Raw genomic sequence first — 14,504 nt, 5'->3', positions numbered from 1 at the left:
CCATGTGGCAGAGAAAGCAGGCCGCCTGCTGCCTTTCCCAGGAAGGATGAAGCTCCCTCCCTGGGCTGGCCCCGCCTCGAATCTCCCCCTCATCCCACTGGCTCCCCACACAGAGCAGAGGACAGGGCCCACACCAGCACCGCTGGGCTGCACTCCTGAGCCCCAAGTCAGCAGCCCAAGTGTGGGCCACACAGACAGCAGCGATCTTCAAAGTAGGAAGAAAGAAAAGTTACCTGTTGACTTCCACCAGCATTTCTTCTTCTACGGCGGACTTCTCTTCACTACTGAGGTTTGCAAAGTCGTTCTGGAATGCAGCCAAGTAACTGGAAATGAAGTGGAGCTTAAGAAAAAAGGTGACAGTGTTAGTTAAGCTCAATGACACTTTTTTTTTTTTTTAAAGATTTATTTAGGAGCCAGTGCTGTGGCACAGAGGGTTAAAGCCCCTGCCTGAGGCACCGGCATCCCATATGGGCGCCAGTTCTAGTCCCGGATACTCCTCTTCTGATCCAGCTCTCTGCTGTGGCCTGGATGGCCCAAATCCTTGGGCCTCTGCACCCACGTGGGAGACCCGGAAGAAGCTCCTGGCTTCAGACTGGCACAGCTCTGGCCGTTGTGGTCATCTGGGGAGTGAACCAGCAGATGGAAGACCTCTCTCTCTCTCTCTACCTGTCTCTGTAACTCTTTCAAATAAATTTTTTTTTTTTTTTAAAAAGATGTTTACTTATTTGAAAGGCAGTTACAGAGTGGCAGAGGTAGAGGTAGAGGCAGAGGCAGAGGTAGAGGCGGGGGGAGGCAGAGGGAGGGAATGCGGGAGGGAGAGGGAGAGGGAGAGAGGGAGAGAGAGGGAAAGAGAGAGGGAGGGAGAGAGAGGGAAAGAGAGAGGGAGGGAGAGAGGGAGAAGGACAGGGAGAGGGAGAGAGAGGGAGAGAGAGTCTTCTATCCGCAGCTTCACTCCCCAGATGGCCACAATGGCCGGAGCTGCACCAACCCAAAGCCAGGACCCAGGAGCTTCCTCCAGGTCTCCCACGTGGGTGCAGGAGCCCAAGCACTTGGGCCATCTTCTACTGTTTTCCCAGGCCACAGCAGAGAGCTGGATCAGAAGTGGAGCAGCCGGGACTCAAACTGGTGCCCATATGGGATGCTGGCACTGCAGGCGGCGGCTTTACCTGCTGGCCCACTTCAATGATAGTGAAAAACAGACACTGTGCACAGCTAGCAGAAGGATACACATCACCCCGGGGAAAGCCTGCGGAACCCAGTCCGTGGCTGCACCCGGGTGCAGGGTTCAGGAAGCTCCCCTGGCCGGCAGCAATGCCAAGGTCCGGTCACAGTGGAAGGCCAGCAGACTGGACGCCCGCTGCTGCTGCTGCTTCCGGAGGCCTGGTCTCAGTGCAGGGTGCGCCGGCGTCACTGTCCCCGGAGGCTGCGCGCACGCGGCCGCCCGCAGACAGCAGGCCAGAGGGGCGCCAGGGTTACCTTGGTGTGCACCACGGTTCTTACTTTGGCTCAGAGAGAAACCGTTAGGCTGTGGCTCCAGCAGGTTCCACCTTTAGTCTCCGTGTAAGCCAGGAGGTCCCTGTCCGTGTACACTGTACATTTTATCAAAGGACATCAGGACAGGCCAACTGCCGGTTCCCTTTAGTAAGCAAGCAAACTGCAGACATTTCCTGCTAGGAGCCCTGCTGCCACCGTCCCCGCCTCGGCCATCACCCTCTTCCAAGCCGGCTTTCCCAGCGGCACTACTCCACAGCCAGAAAGCACCACTCAAGTTCCGCCCGGGAGGCGGCCCTACACTCAGTCACCTTGGCACAGGGGAGACTACTGCTGGGCGGCATCCCACCTGGGTGCTGCTCCGCTTCTGATCCAGCTCCCTGCTAACGCGCCTGAGAAGGCAGAGGACGGTCTGAGTGCTTGGCCCCTGCACCCCTGTGGGACCCAGGGTGGAGCTTCCTGGCTCCTGGCTTTGGCCTGGCCCAGCCCTGGCTATTGCAGCCATTTGAGGAGCAAACCAGCAGATGGAAGGTCTGTCTCTGTCTTTTCTTCTCTGTCATTCTGACTTTTAAATAAATCAATCTTAAAAAAACATTCATTGGGGCAGGTGCTGTGGTACAGTGGGCTAAGCCTCCACCTGTGGCACCAGCATCCTACAGGCACTGGTTTGAGTCCCAGCTGCTCCACTTTCAATCCAGCTCTCTGCTGTGGCCTGGGAAAGCAGAAGAGGATGGCCCAAGTACTTGGACCCCTGCACCCCCACAGGGGAGACCCGGAATAAGTTCCTGGCTCCTGGCTTCGGATAAGCCCAGCTCTGGCCGTTGCAGCCATTTGGGGAGTGAGACCTTTCTCTGTCTCTCCCTGTCTAACTCTACCTCTCAAATAAAATCAGATGTATGTATTTGATTAGTCTGGCCAGGCAGCAGCTGGCAGGGCGGGAGGGGCCACCCTCAGACGGACGCCGCCGCCTGCGGCGCCTCCTGCTTTCCTGGGAGACCCTCCGCCTAGCGGGAGAGCGCTGCAGCTCACTGTGCCCTGGGGACCGGGCTGCGGCCTGCACCGCTCCACGGCAGGGGTCTCCAGGGAGAAGCGCAGGGCCCACTCGGCTTCAGCACCACTCCCAGGGGGCTTCCGGGCTGGCCTGGAGACCCGGGAGAGGGCTCCCCGGGAGAGTCCCCCGGGAAATTCCGCAGTCAGGGGCTCCCGCACGCCAAGCAGGAAAGGGAGCTGCTCGCATCGAATGCGCTCTCCAGTGACTCAGCCACGCGAGTCAGAGTCCTCCCTCTGCACAGAGGAAGAGCCGTAGGGACGGGGCGGGGCGTTCCGGAAAATGCTGGGCAGAGCCAGAGGCCGCGCTCCTCCGAACAGGCAAGCAGTGACTCAACGTCAAGTCTGAACTTAACTTTAACAACATTTTCTAACATAAAAAGAGCTGGCCTAAGTATTTTGTAACCTAACAATGGTGGCTTTAATTGCATAAAAAAGACTGATTTGTGAGGATATAAAAACCAGGCTCCTACCTGCTGCTTCCTGCTGGGGTACTTCCGAATGTCTGCCCTGAAGAAGGGGTACCTCTCACAGTTGTAGTCATACACCCACTCGCAGAAGTGATTCCCAATGTCGAAGCCCCTGCGAGGAGAAGACACGCAGGGCCTGACGCCGGCTGCACCCGAGAGGCTCGCTGGCTCAGAGCAGGGCCGGCTGCCCCAGCGCACGCCATGCGGGCCGACGGGGGCGTGTGCGCCTGCTGGGGGGCGGCGCACCGGGTCACCTACCCAGGACCACGGCAGACGGAGTGACCGGGAAGACCCAAGGCCTCCTGTGGTCAGCAGTCACGGGAGGGACTGGATTTCTGGACCCCGAGACAAAATGCCCAGCTCTGCTTGTCCCCAGCACAACCAGGCGAGCGCAGGAGGCCTGTGCAGCCGCTCCCACGCCGCCCGCTCAGGCCGCCCCACGGAGGCCTGCACTTCCGACCGAGGAAGCTCTGGACTTCCAATGCTGCCTCCACTTACTGTCTCCAATGACCGTATCACGAAAACACAGCGTTAGAGCGACAGCAGAAGCCGCGCGCGATCACCTGTAGTTGTAACTGCTGTACTCGAAGTCGATGAGCATCAGCTTCTGGTTTTCAGAGTGCTCTCGGCCTTCCAGCAGCAAGATGTTCCCTGGGGAGAGGTTTGGCTGAGGTGCAGACGGGGGGGCCATGGACCACGCCCAGCGCGTGCAGCTGGCTGGGGTGCACCGGGGAGCCGCCCAGCATCCCTGCCTCTGCTCCATTGCTCGGGCCCTCACCTGTACCCCTCAGGGCTGAGCTCCCGCCACAGGTGCCCAGCTGTTGGCCTGGCCCTGTCGGTTTACGCCCCGAGACTCCGCCGCTCAGATCTCACACACTGAGGCCAGACGGCTGCTAGCTGTGGCCGCTCCCTGCCCGGGGTTCTGTGGGGGAGCAGGTGCCAGGCTTTTCGCGCACTTCCTAAGAGCAGACTCGGAGGCAGACGCCCCAAGTAGCAGAGCCAAGAAAGCGTCCCACTTGCATCTCCTTGGCTCCCGCACATGCAGGCAGCTGACCTCCTTCCAGAACCCCACTCCTCTGCTTCCTAGCCGCACCCAGCAGTGTGGACAACACCCTGCTGGCCCAGAGTTAGCTGCAGTGGTCAGCTCGTTAGAAAATTATATTCTGGCCGGCGCCGCGGCTCAATAGGCTAATCCTCCGCCTAGCGGCGCCGGCACACCGGGTTCTAGTCCCGGTCGGGGCACCGATCCTGTCCCGGTTGCCCCTCTTCCAGGCCAGCTCTCTGCTGTGGCCCGGGAGTGCAGTGGAGGATGGCCCAAGTCCTTGGGCCCTGCACCCCATGGGAGATCAGGATAAACACCTGGCTCCTGCCATCGGATCAGCGCGGTGCGCCGGCCGCAGCGCGCTACCGCGGCGGCCATTGGAGGGTGAACCAACGGCAAAAGGAAGACCTTTCTCTCTGTCTCTGTCTCTCACTGTCCACTCTGCCTGTCAAAAAAAAAAAGAAAAAAAAAAAATGATATTCTGGGGGCCGGCGCTGTGGCGCAGCAGGTTAAGCCGCCGCCTGCAGTGCCGGCGTCCCATTATGGGTGCCGGTTCAGGTCCTGGCTGCTCCACTTCCCATCCAGCTCTCTGCACCCACATGGGAGACCCGGAAGAAGCTCCTGGCTCCTGGCTTCAGATCAGCACAGCTCCAGCCAGTGTGGCCACCTGGGGAGTGAACCAGCGGATGGAAGACCTCTCTCTGCCTCTAACTCTGCTTTTCAAATAAATCAATAACTCTTTAAACAAAGATAAAAGGGTATTCTGTTCACACTTGAGGCTTACTGATGACAGATCTTTCACCAGGGACTGGGACTGGAGTTAAAAACAAACTGCTGAGCCCGGCACAGAGGGCCTGGGCTGAGCCTGCGCCACCTTTGACAGGACCAGGAGGGCGAGATGAGCAGCACGGGGTAGGGGTGGGGGCACGGTCGGCAGGGAGCCCCTGGAGAAGCTGGCAAGTCTGAAGTCGCGCTGGGTCCCTGAGGGTACCAAGAGGATCCAGACACGGCAGCGTCTACAGCACGGCCGGGGAGGCAGCGCCTGGGGAGGGGGCCTGTTCTGGGTAGGACAGTGACAAACAGCGCTTAGTCCGTTATCCCCGCTCTTCCTCTCACTTTTCTCACGCAGAGGCTTCCTCATGGCTTCTCTAAAACCTGCTTTGCTTCCTTCATTTGCCCTAAATCTCCCCGTGGGCGGGTTGGAAGTCCCTCCGCCGAGCGCGCTCCTCGCGGCCACCCCCAGGGAGCGCGCAGACGCCGGCATCCGCGGGGCCCGGGCCTTACCTTCTTGGCAGTCGTTATGACAAAACACAACTGGAGACGGAGTGGACTCCAGCAGCGACCTGGAAGAGAAGTTCTGCTGTCACCCCGCGGGGCGAGCGGCCACGGCCACGCTCACACGGGGCTGGGCGGCACTCCATACACGCGTGTCCGTGTCCCGCTTCTGCGTGAAGCCAGAAACGTTCCGTGGGCGGGCTCTGCCGCGGCCCGCGCCACAACTGCACCCGGGCCTGAGCACCCCGCGCCCGCACAGCGGCGGCCCCGCCCCGGGCCTCCCGCTGGTCACTGGCCCAGCAGAGCGCCGTCTCCTCCGGGCACCCACCACAACGTGACATACTTGCTGACCCGTTTTCTGTGCCCACAGCAGAAGCCCCCGGAACGCCGTCTGTGAGCAGGCCGGGCGCCCCACAGCGGGCTGGGTGCCGCCCCGGCCCCGGAGCTCCGCAGGGCTCTCCCGGGCTCTCCCGCCCCAAGCCAGACTCCGCACACCCCTCTGCTGAGGTCCCCCCGCCCCCGGGACCCTCACGGACTGACTAGAGGCCGCAGGGACGCTGGCTGCAACGACACCAGCCTGCGGAACGCCGGGCTCCGGGCGGGGGCGGCGCTCACCGCAGCTCCTGCAGCTCCGCGGGCAGGTTGTAACCGAGGAACCTGTGCAGCCGCCGCGCCTTGGGCTCCTCTGTGAACTTCATCCTCAGCACCTGAGCCAGGTACCTGCGCACAGGGAGCACGCACAGCTCAGCGCCCCGACCGCCCCGACCGCCGCGCAGCCACCCCGCTGAGCCGGGGAGGGCGGGCCCGCCGCGCACAGCATCCTGGGGGCCGGGGAGAGGGCTGGCCCACAGCGCACAGCATCCTGGGGGCCGGGGAGAGGGCGGGCCCGCCGCGCACAGCATCCTGGGAGCCAGGGGAGAGGACGGGACCACCGCGCACAGCATCCTGGGGGCCAGGGGGAGAGGACGGGACCGCCGCGCACAGCATCCTGGGAGCCAGGGGAGAGGACGGGACCGCCGCGCACAGCATCCTGGGGGCCGGGGAGAGGGCGGGACCGCCGCGCACAGCATCCTGGGGGCCGGGGAGAGGGCTGGCCCACAGCGCACAGCATCCTGGGGGCCGGGGAGAGGGCGGGCCCGCCGCGCACAGCATCCTGGGAGCCAGGGGAGAGGACGGGACCACCGCGCACAGCATCCTGGGGGCCAGGGGGAGAGGACGGGACCGCCGCGCACAGCATCCTGGGAGCCAGGGGAGAGGACGGGACCGCCGCGCACAGCATCCTGGGGGCCGGGGAGAGGGCGGGACCGCCGCGCACAGCATCCTGGGGGCCAGGGGGAGAGGACGGGACCGCCGCGCACAGCATCCTGGGGGCCGGGGAGAGGGCGGGCCCGCCGCGCACAGCATCCTGGGGGCCGGGGAGAGGGCTGGCCCACAGCGCACAGCATCCTGGGGGCCGGGGAGAGGGCGGGCCCGCCGCGCACAGCATCCTGGGAGCCAGGGGAGAGGACGGGACCACCGCGCACAGCATCCTGGGGGCCAGGGGGAGAGGACGGGACCGCCGCGCACAGCATCCTGGGAGCCAGGGGAGAGGACGGGACCGCCGCGCACAGCATCCTGGGGGGCCGGGGAGAGGGCGGGACCGCCGCGCACAGCATCCTGGGGGCCGGGGAGAGGGCTGGCCCACAGCGCACAGCATCCTGGGGGCCGGGGAGAGGGCGGGCCCGCCGCGCACAGCATCCTGGGAGCCAGGGGAGAGGACGGGACCACCGCGCACAGCATCCTGGGGGCCAGGGGGAGAGGACGGGACCGCCGCGCACAGCATCCTGGGAGCCAGGGGAGAGGACGGGACCGCCGCGCACAGCATCCTGGGGGCCGGGGAGAGGGCGGGACCGCCGCGCACAGCATCCTGGGGGCCAGGGGGAGAGGACGGGACCGCCGCGCACAGCATCCTGGGGGCCGGGGAGAGGGCGGGCCCGCCGCGCACAGCATCCTGGGAAGGCTGTTTTTTGCGTTTTTGCCCACGCAGCCACTCAATGCAGTTTTGCAAACAAGTCTTCTTTCTTGATTTTCCCAAGCGAGAACGCCTTATTCATGAGGCAAACCCCCAGCTGCGGGGAGCGCCCCGAGGGGACAGGCCTTCAGACTTACTTCTCCATGGTTCCAAAGAGCCACTTGGGTTCCTTGTTGAAGGGCATTTTCATGCCATGAAACGTGGCCATCTTCTCAGCTATTTCTGCAGAAATACCTGGCAAACTCAGCTCCTCGGTGTCTAATCGCCGGCTCTGAAATAAACAGTCAGGGGCGGACGTTCAAGGTGAGCTGGGCAACGCGACGCCCGCAATCTCCAGAGCTAGAAGTCGGTTCTTGTAGGGCTCCTTTTTTTTTTTTTTTAATTTTATTATTTTTTTTTAATTTTTGACAGGCAGAGTGGACAGTGAGAGACAGAGACAGAGAGAAAGGTCTTCCTTTTGCCGTTGGTTCACCCTCCAATGGCCGCCGCGGTAGCGCGCTGCGGCCGGCGCACCGCGCTGATCCGATGGCAGGAGCCAGGTGCTTATCCTGGTCTCCCATGGGGTGCAGGGCCCAAGCACTTGGGCCATCCTCCACTGCACTCCCTGGCCACAGCAGAGAGCTGGACTGGAAGAGGAGCAACCGGGACAGGATCGGTGCCCCCCCCCCCCCCTTTTTTTAAAGATTTATTTGAAAGACAGAGTTACAGAGAGGCCTTCCATCCGCTGGCTCACTCCCCAGATGGCCACAACGGCCGGAGCTGCCCCGATCCAAAGCCAGGAGCTTCTTCCAGGTCTCCCATGCGGGTGCAGGGGCCCAAGGACCTGGGCCATCTTCTACTGCTTTCCAAGGCTACAGCAGAGAGCTGGCCTGGAAGAGGAGCAGCCGGTACTAGAACCAGCAGCGCCCATATGGGATGCTTCAGGCTGAGGATTAACCTACTGTGCCACAGCACCAGCCCCTGTAGGGTTCCTTTTAAGACATGGTTTTCTGGCCGGCGCCGTGGCTTAACAGGCTAATCCTTCGCCTTGCGGCGCCGGCACCCCAGGTTCTAGTCCCGGTTGGGGCGCCGGATTCTATCCCGGTTGCCCCTCTTCCAGGCCAGCTCTCTGCTGTGGCCCGGGAAGGCAGTGGAGGATGGCCCAAGTGCTTGGGCCCTGCACCTGCATGGGAGACCAGGAGAAGCACCTGGCTCCTGGCTTCGGATCAGTGAGATACGCCGGCCACAGCGGCCATTGGAGGGTGAACCAACGGCAAAAAGGAAGACCTTTCTCTCTGTCTCTCTCACTATCCACTCTGCCTGTCAAAAACAAACAAACAAAAAAAAACAAAACATGGTTTTCTTTTATTTGTGAGGCAGAGAGACAGAGAGCGCGTTGTCATCTAACGATTCTACCCAATGCCTGCAACAGCCAGGGCTGGGCCGGGTCAGAACCAGAGCCAGAAATGCAACCAAGTCCACCATGTAGGGATCCAGCGACAGCCATCGTGTGGCCTCCCAGGGTGTGCACTAGCAGGAATCCAACCCAGGCTCTGATCATGGGTTGTGCCTTAACCACTGAACAGGCGCCCACCCAGAAATGCTCAACGTTCCCTCAGAAATGGTGGCTCTGTGCCCACAGACGGTGGCCCAGCAGCTGCTATGGCCCTTCCGCCATGGCCCTTCCTTCAATTGTAATGAACTATGGGTGGACACTTGGCACAGAGGTTGAGCCACTGCCTGCAGCACTGACACCCCGTATGGGCTCAGGTTCGAGATCTGACTGCTCCACTTCTGATCCAGCTCCCTGCTAATGCGCCTTGGGAAAGCAGTGGAAGATGGCCCAAGTGCTTGGGCCCCTGCACCCACTTGGGAGATCCGGAAGAAGCTTCTGGCTTCAGCCTGGCTCAGCCTGGGTCCTTACGACCATTTGGGGAGTGAACCAGCAGATGAAAGATCTCTCCCCCAACCCACTTCTGTTTATTTCTGCCTTTCAAATAAATAAGAGGCAGAGTTATAGACAGAGAGGTCTTCCATCTGCTGGTCCACTCCCCAAATGGCTGCAACAGCTGGAGCTGCCCCGATCCAAAGCCAGGAGCCAGGAGTTTCTCCCGGGTCTCCCATGTGGGTGCAGGGGCCCAAGCACTTGGGCCATCTTCACTGCTTTCTCAGACCATTAGCAGAGAACCCGATCAGAAGTGGAGCAGCCAGGACTCAAACTGGCACCCGTATGGGATGCTGGCACCGCAGGTGGACACTTAGCTTTCTACAGCACAGTGCCAGCCCCACTGACATATAATGTTATTGAACTAAAGACTCCTCTCCTGGGATCTAGGAGTCTGCCCTGTAAAACCAGAGTGTCTATTTAGTCTACCAGGGCACAAGTGCAGGTCGTATTCAGCACCTGACCCAGCTCCAGCTCCCCTGAGCGGGCTGTTCAGCATGTGGTCTAACCAGAAGCCACTGTCAGAGGCACCTGGCCGGCACACACCAGGCTGCCAAGGGGCATGCTGAACAGGGAGACAGTCCCAGGGGATTTGTTCCCAGCCTTGGGACACTGCTCGTTTTGGCTCACGGGAGCCCTGATGCACTACGACCCCATGTCTTCTTCACGTGAACGAGTGCTCCAGACACCGAGAGACTAGACGGAGGCTCCGGGGAACCCTAGCTCACAGGCTAGCTTTAAAGCTCCTAGGCCCCTGTGCCCCGTTTTCCTGTTTCTGTGAAATCTGAACCACAACACAAAACCCTCAGAGCGGGGCCCGTGTTAGGGCACGGTGGTAAAGCTGCTGCTAGCAATGCCAGCATCCCAGATCGGAGCACTGGTTCGAGTCCAGGCTGCTCCGCTTCTGATCAAGCTTCCTGCTAATGAGCCTGGCAAGGCAGCAGAGGACGGCCCAATGCTCAGATCCTGCCACACATGTGGGGGACCAGCATGGGGCTCCTGGCTCCTGGCTTCAGCCCGGACCAGATCTGGGGAGTGAACCAGTGGATGAACAATCTCCGTGTCTATCACTCTGCCTTTCAAATAAACACACTGCTACTGCAGCTGGAGCAGGTAACGCACACGAAGCTTGCTGGGGCAGCTCCGGGCCCCTCTAGACAATGGCAGGTGTGAAGCGCGCACTGGAGGTATCGGGCTTCATCCTCTGCCGCGCTCTGGACTCCTCTCACACACACAGCCAGGGGTACAGCCTGGTGACAGGGACACGTTCTGTGAACACAGAGTGTACACACACACACAGCCGAGGGAACAGCCTGGTGACAGGGACACGTTCTGTGAACACAGAGTATACACACACACAGCCGGGGGTACAGCCTGGTGACAGGGCCACGTTCTGTGAACACAGAGTGTACACACACACACAGCCGGGGGTACAGCCTGGTGACAGGGCCACGTTCTGTGAACAGAGTGTACACACACACACACAGCCGGGGGTACAGCCTGGTGACAGGGACACGTTCTGTGAACACAGAGTGTACACGCACACACAGCCAGGGGTACAGCCTGGTGACAGGGACACGTTCTGTGAACAGAGTGTACACACACACACAGCCGGGGGTACAGCCTGGTGACAGGGACACGTTCTGTGAACAGAGTGTACACACACACACAGCCGGGGGTACAGCCTGGTGACACACACACACAGCCGGGGGTACAGCCTGGTGACAGGGCCACGTTCTGTGAACACAGAGTGTACACACACACACACAGCCGGGGGTACAGCCTGGTGACAGGGCCACGTTCTGTGAACACAGAGTGTACACACACACACAGCCGGGGGTACAGCCTGGTGACACACACACACAGCCGGGGGTACAGCCTGGTGACAGGGCCACGTTCTGTGAACACAGAGTGTACACACACACACACAGCCGGGGGTACAGCCTGGTGACAGGGACACGTTCTGTGAACACAGAGTGTACACACACACACACAGCCGGGGGTACAGCCTGGTGACAGGGATACGTTCTGTGAACACAGAGTGTACACACACACAGACGGGGGTACAGCCTGGTGACACACACACACAGCCGGGGGTACAGCCTGGTGACAGGGCCACGTTCTGTGAACATGGTGTGCGTACACACACAGCCGGGGGTACAGCCTGGTGACAGGGACACGTTCTGTGAACACAGAGTGTACACACACACAGCTGGGGGTACAGCCTCCCACGCCCCAGGCTTTACGGTCGGTCATGTTCAGTACAGCCTGCCGCTCTCGGGGCCACGATGACCACAACATCACATCAAACACGAGAGAAAACGCTGAAGTCAAGACAGGCAGTGAACAGGAGCCGTACGAGGCTCTGATGCAGCTCAGCAATAGACCACGTTCAACATCTCACAGCACAGCTTTCCAAGTTCTTGCAAAGACGAGGCTCGCGTCACTCAAAAAGGAATCTTACCGGAACGAACTGCTCCAGCCGGCCTTGGGGGAAGATGCCGTAGAGTTTCGGCCCCAGTGCCCTCTCTGCGAGAATGGCAAACATGACGCTCTCCAAGACCATTGCCTCCGCCCCCTGCAACAGACAGCGAGAAGCAAGGCTTAGAGTGTGCTCTGCCCGGGCGGCTCCACCTGACCCTCACAGACTGCGATGATGAGGGCACTCTAACTATCAGCAGACCATTTTTACTTTCATTTTTATTCAGAGTTAGAGAGGGAGGGAGAAACACAGGCAGCAACATCTTCCTTCCACTGGTTCACGCCCCAGATGGCCACAGCAGCTGGGAGGCCAAAGCCAGGAGCTTCTTCCTGGTCTTCACTCCGGCCCTCCTCCACTGTTCTCCCAGGCCATCAGCAGTAACCAGGGCCGGAAGTGGAGTGGCCAGGTCACGAAGCAGTGCCCACATGGATGTCGGCAGCACAGATGGCAGCCTTGCCCACTGCACCACAGCACCGCCTTCCATCCATTTAAATATGAATAAAAAGAGGCACAGCAGGTTAAGGCACTGCGTGGGACACCCACAGCCCACACTAGAATGCCTGCGGTCAAGTCTGCCTCTGTTTCCAGTTCACTGCCTGCCAATGTACCTGGGAAAGCAGCAAATGATGGTTCAAGTACTTCGTCCCTGCCACCCACGTGGGAGACCTGGCAGGAGTTCGTGGCTGCTGGCTTTTGATCGGCCCAGCTCTGACTTGTGGGCATTTTGGAAGTGAACCAGTCAATGGGAGATCTCCCTACCCCCACCTGTTCCTGTCACTCTGCCTTTAAAATAAACATTTAAAAACAGAGAGAGAGAAAGAGAGATCCAAAGTTTATACATCTTATAACTTGTAGGACCCATGCCTGCACGCATTACATTATTCTGATGAGATTTAAAATTCAAGTCTAGGGGCCAGCACTGTGGCACAGTGGGTCAAGCCATTGCCTGGGATGCCAGCATCTCATCTGGGCACCAGCTGGAGTCCCGACTGCTCCACTTCCGATCCAGCTCCCTGCTAATGCACCTGAGAAAGCAGTGGGGAGATGGCCCACGTGCTTTGTGTCTGCCACCCATGTGGGAAACCCAAGTTCTTGGCTCCTGTCTGGCCCACTTTAGCTGTTGCAGCCATTTGAGGAATGACCCAGTGGATGGACGATCTCTAATTCTGCCTTTCAAATAACTAAAATAAATCTTAAAAAAAAAAAAAAAGACTTCACTAAAAAAAGTCCCTGCCAATCGGACAGTGCCCCTCCCTGCACATGCCCAGGTCTTGACGTGCAGAGAGCAGTCAGCAGGTGCACACTGAAAACCTCGGGCCGTCCTCACTCCTCGTTAAGAAACGTTCCAGAGAAGCACTGTTTAAAGCAGCCCCATGTTATAAGCAAGAACTACGAGGTCAAAGTCTAAGAGATGACATCACAGTAGTTGGTGAGACGGAAACACACACGTGTGCACGTCCACAGCGCGGAAGACAGCAAAGCTACTTCCGAAGAAAATCAGACCACACTGAAGTTAAAATTGGGGGCCAGCACTGTGGTGGAGGAGGTAAAGCCACCGCCTACAGTGCCGGTATCCCATATGGGAGCCGGTTTGAGTCCCAGCTGCTCCACCTCTGATCCAGCTCCCTGCTGATATGCCTGGGAGAGCAGTGGAAGATGGCCCGAGCGCTTGGCCCCCTACATCCACGTAAGAGACCCAGAAGAAGCTCCTGACTTCGGACAGGCTGGCTATTTGAGGAATGAACCAGTGGATGAAGATCTCTCTCTTTGTAACTCTGCCTTTCAAATAAAATAAACCAATCTTTAAAAAAAAAAAAAAAAGTAAAGTTAAAGTTAATTCAGCCCCTTTCACCCGCTTTGTGGTGCGTGGCTGTCAGGGCTGGAGTCTGCCCATCATCTTCTAGAATCCCTGCCGTCAAGGTCCAGCCGTCCTCTTGTGAGGCCCCATCTTCATCTGCTACTTTGCAGCTGTATTTGACATCCCGGCAGGATTTGCTAGCAGGCAGGTTGATCTCCTAACCCTGAGACTGGCAGTAACTACGTGAGCTCTCACTTCAGCTGGCGGATCTCGATCAGCTCTCTGGTCCGCGAGCAAACTGCAGAAGGTGCCGTGGCTGCTGGCCTTTGTGACCGCGAGCCAGGGCAGGGCAGGGGAGCTGCCCCAAAGCTGTGCCTGGAGCTGGGATGTCCACTGGGATACTCGCCCCGGCCACCCACGGGGCCGCACACCCAGGTGCTACAGAGACTCCTTGGCTTCCCACATCGTACAAGATGCAACAGAAGGGAGGTTGGCACTGCAGGACAAGAGGACAGCCAGCTGCCCGAGGCCCTCATCACCCTCTGCCGTCTATAGACCCTTCAGCGAGAGTGAAAGCGAGACAATCTTCCATCTCCATTTCACCCCCAAACAGCAATGGCCAGGGCTGGCGCAGGCACGGCCTAGAACCTAGAGCCCCACCTGGCGCCCACCTGGGTGCAGGGGTCCAAGCACGCACAGCATCGCCGCCTTCCCCGGGCATCAGCAGGACGCTGGAGTAGCAGGAAAGCAGCTGGGACCTCACGCCCGCTCACTGAGCGACGATGCCAGCCCTTAAATTTTTTCTCAGCTTTCTGCACTGTGGAATGACTACACTGAAGGCCTTAGGACACTAAAACAGACCCAATCCTAAATACCCCTTAACATTTTAAATTTCAAACTTTACACACAGGTTGAACATCTGAAATGTGCCAACATCCAAACCCTGAGTGCAAATGCGACCCTG

At 59.6% G+C, this 14,504-nt stretch overlaps 1 protein-coding gene across 2 annotated transcripts in view; it reads right to left on the bottom strand.

Moving 5' to 3' along the window:
- CHKA (choline kinase alpha) overlaps positions 1 to 14,504 on the bottom strand; it is a 61,911-nt gene that overhangs the window by 3,293 nt on the left and 44,114 nt on the right. For both annotated transcript variants that reach the window (XM_062195714.1, XM_062195715.1), the window contains 7 exons: positions 11,725 to 11,838; positions 7,474 to 7,607; positions 5,941 to 6,045; positions 5,335 to 5,393; positions 3,572 to 3,659; positions 3,012 to 3,120; positions 234 to 340 (listed from right to left, as the gene is read on the bottom strand). In XM_062195714.1, the coding sequence (XP_062051698.1) occupies positions 234 to 340; positions 3,012 to 3,120; positions 3,572 to 3,659; positions 5,335 to 5,393; positions 5,941 to 6,045; positions 7,474 to 7,607; positions 11,725 to 11,838 (716 nt within the window). The remainder of the gene's footprint in view (positions 1 to 233; positions 341 to 3,011; positions 3,121 to 3,571; positions 3,660 to 5,334; positions 5,394 to 5,940; positions 6,046 to 7,473; positions 7,608 to 11,724; positions 11,839 to 14,504) is intronic.

Source organism: Lepus europaeus, chromosome 7 (assembly GCF_033115175.1).
Source record: "Lepus europaeus isolate LE1 chromosome 7, mLepTim1.pri, whole genome shotgun sequence".
NCBI classification, from domain to species: Eukaryota; Metazoa; Chordata; class Mammalia; order Lagomorpha; family Leporidae; genus Lepus; species Lepus europaeus.
Note: the sequence above shows the minus strand (reverse complement) of the source record. Positions and strands in the feature narration are given on the sequence as shown.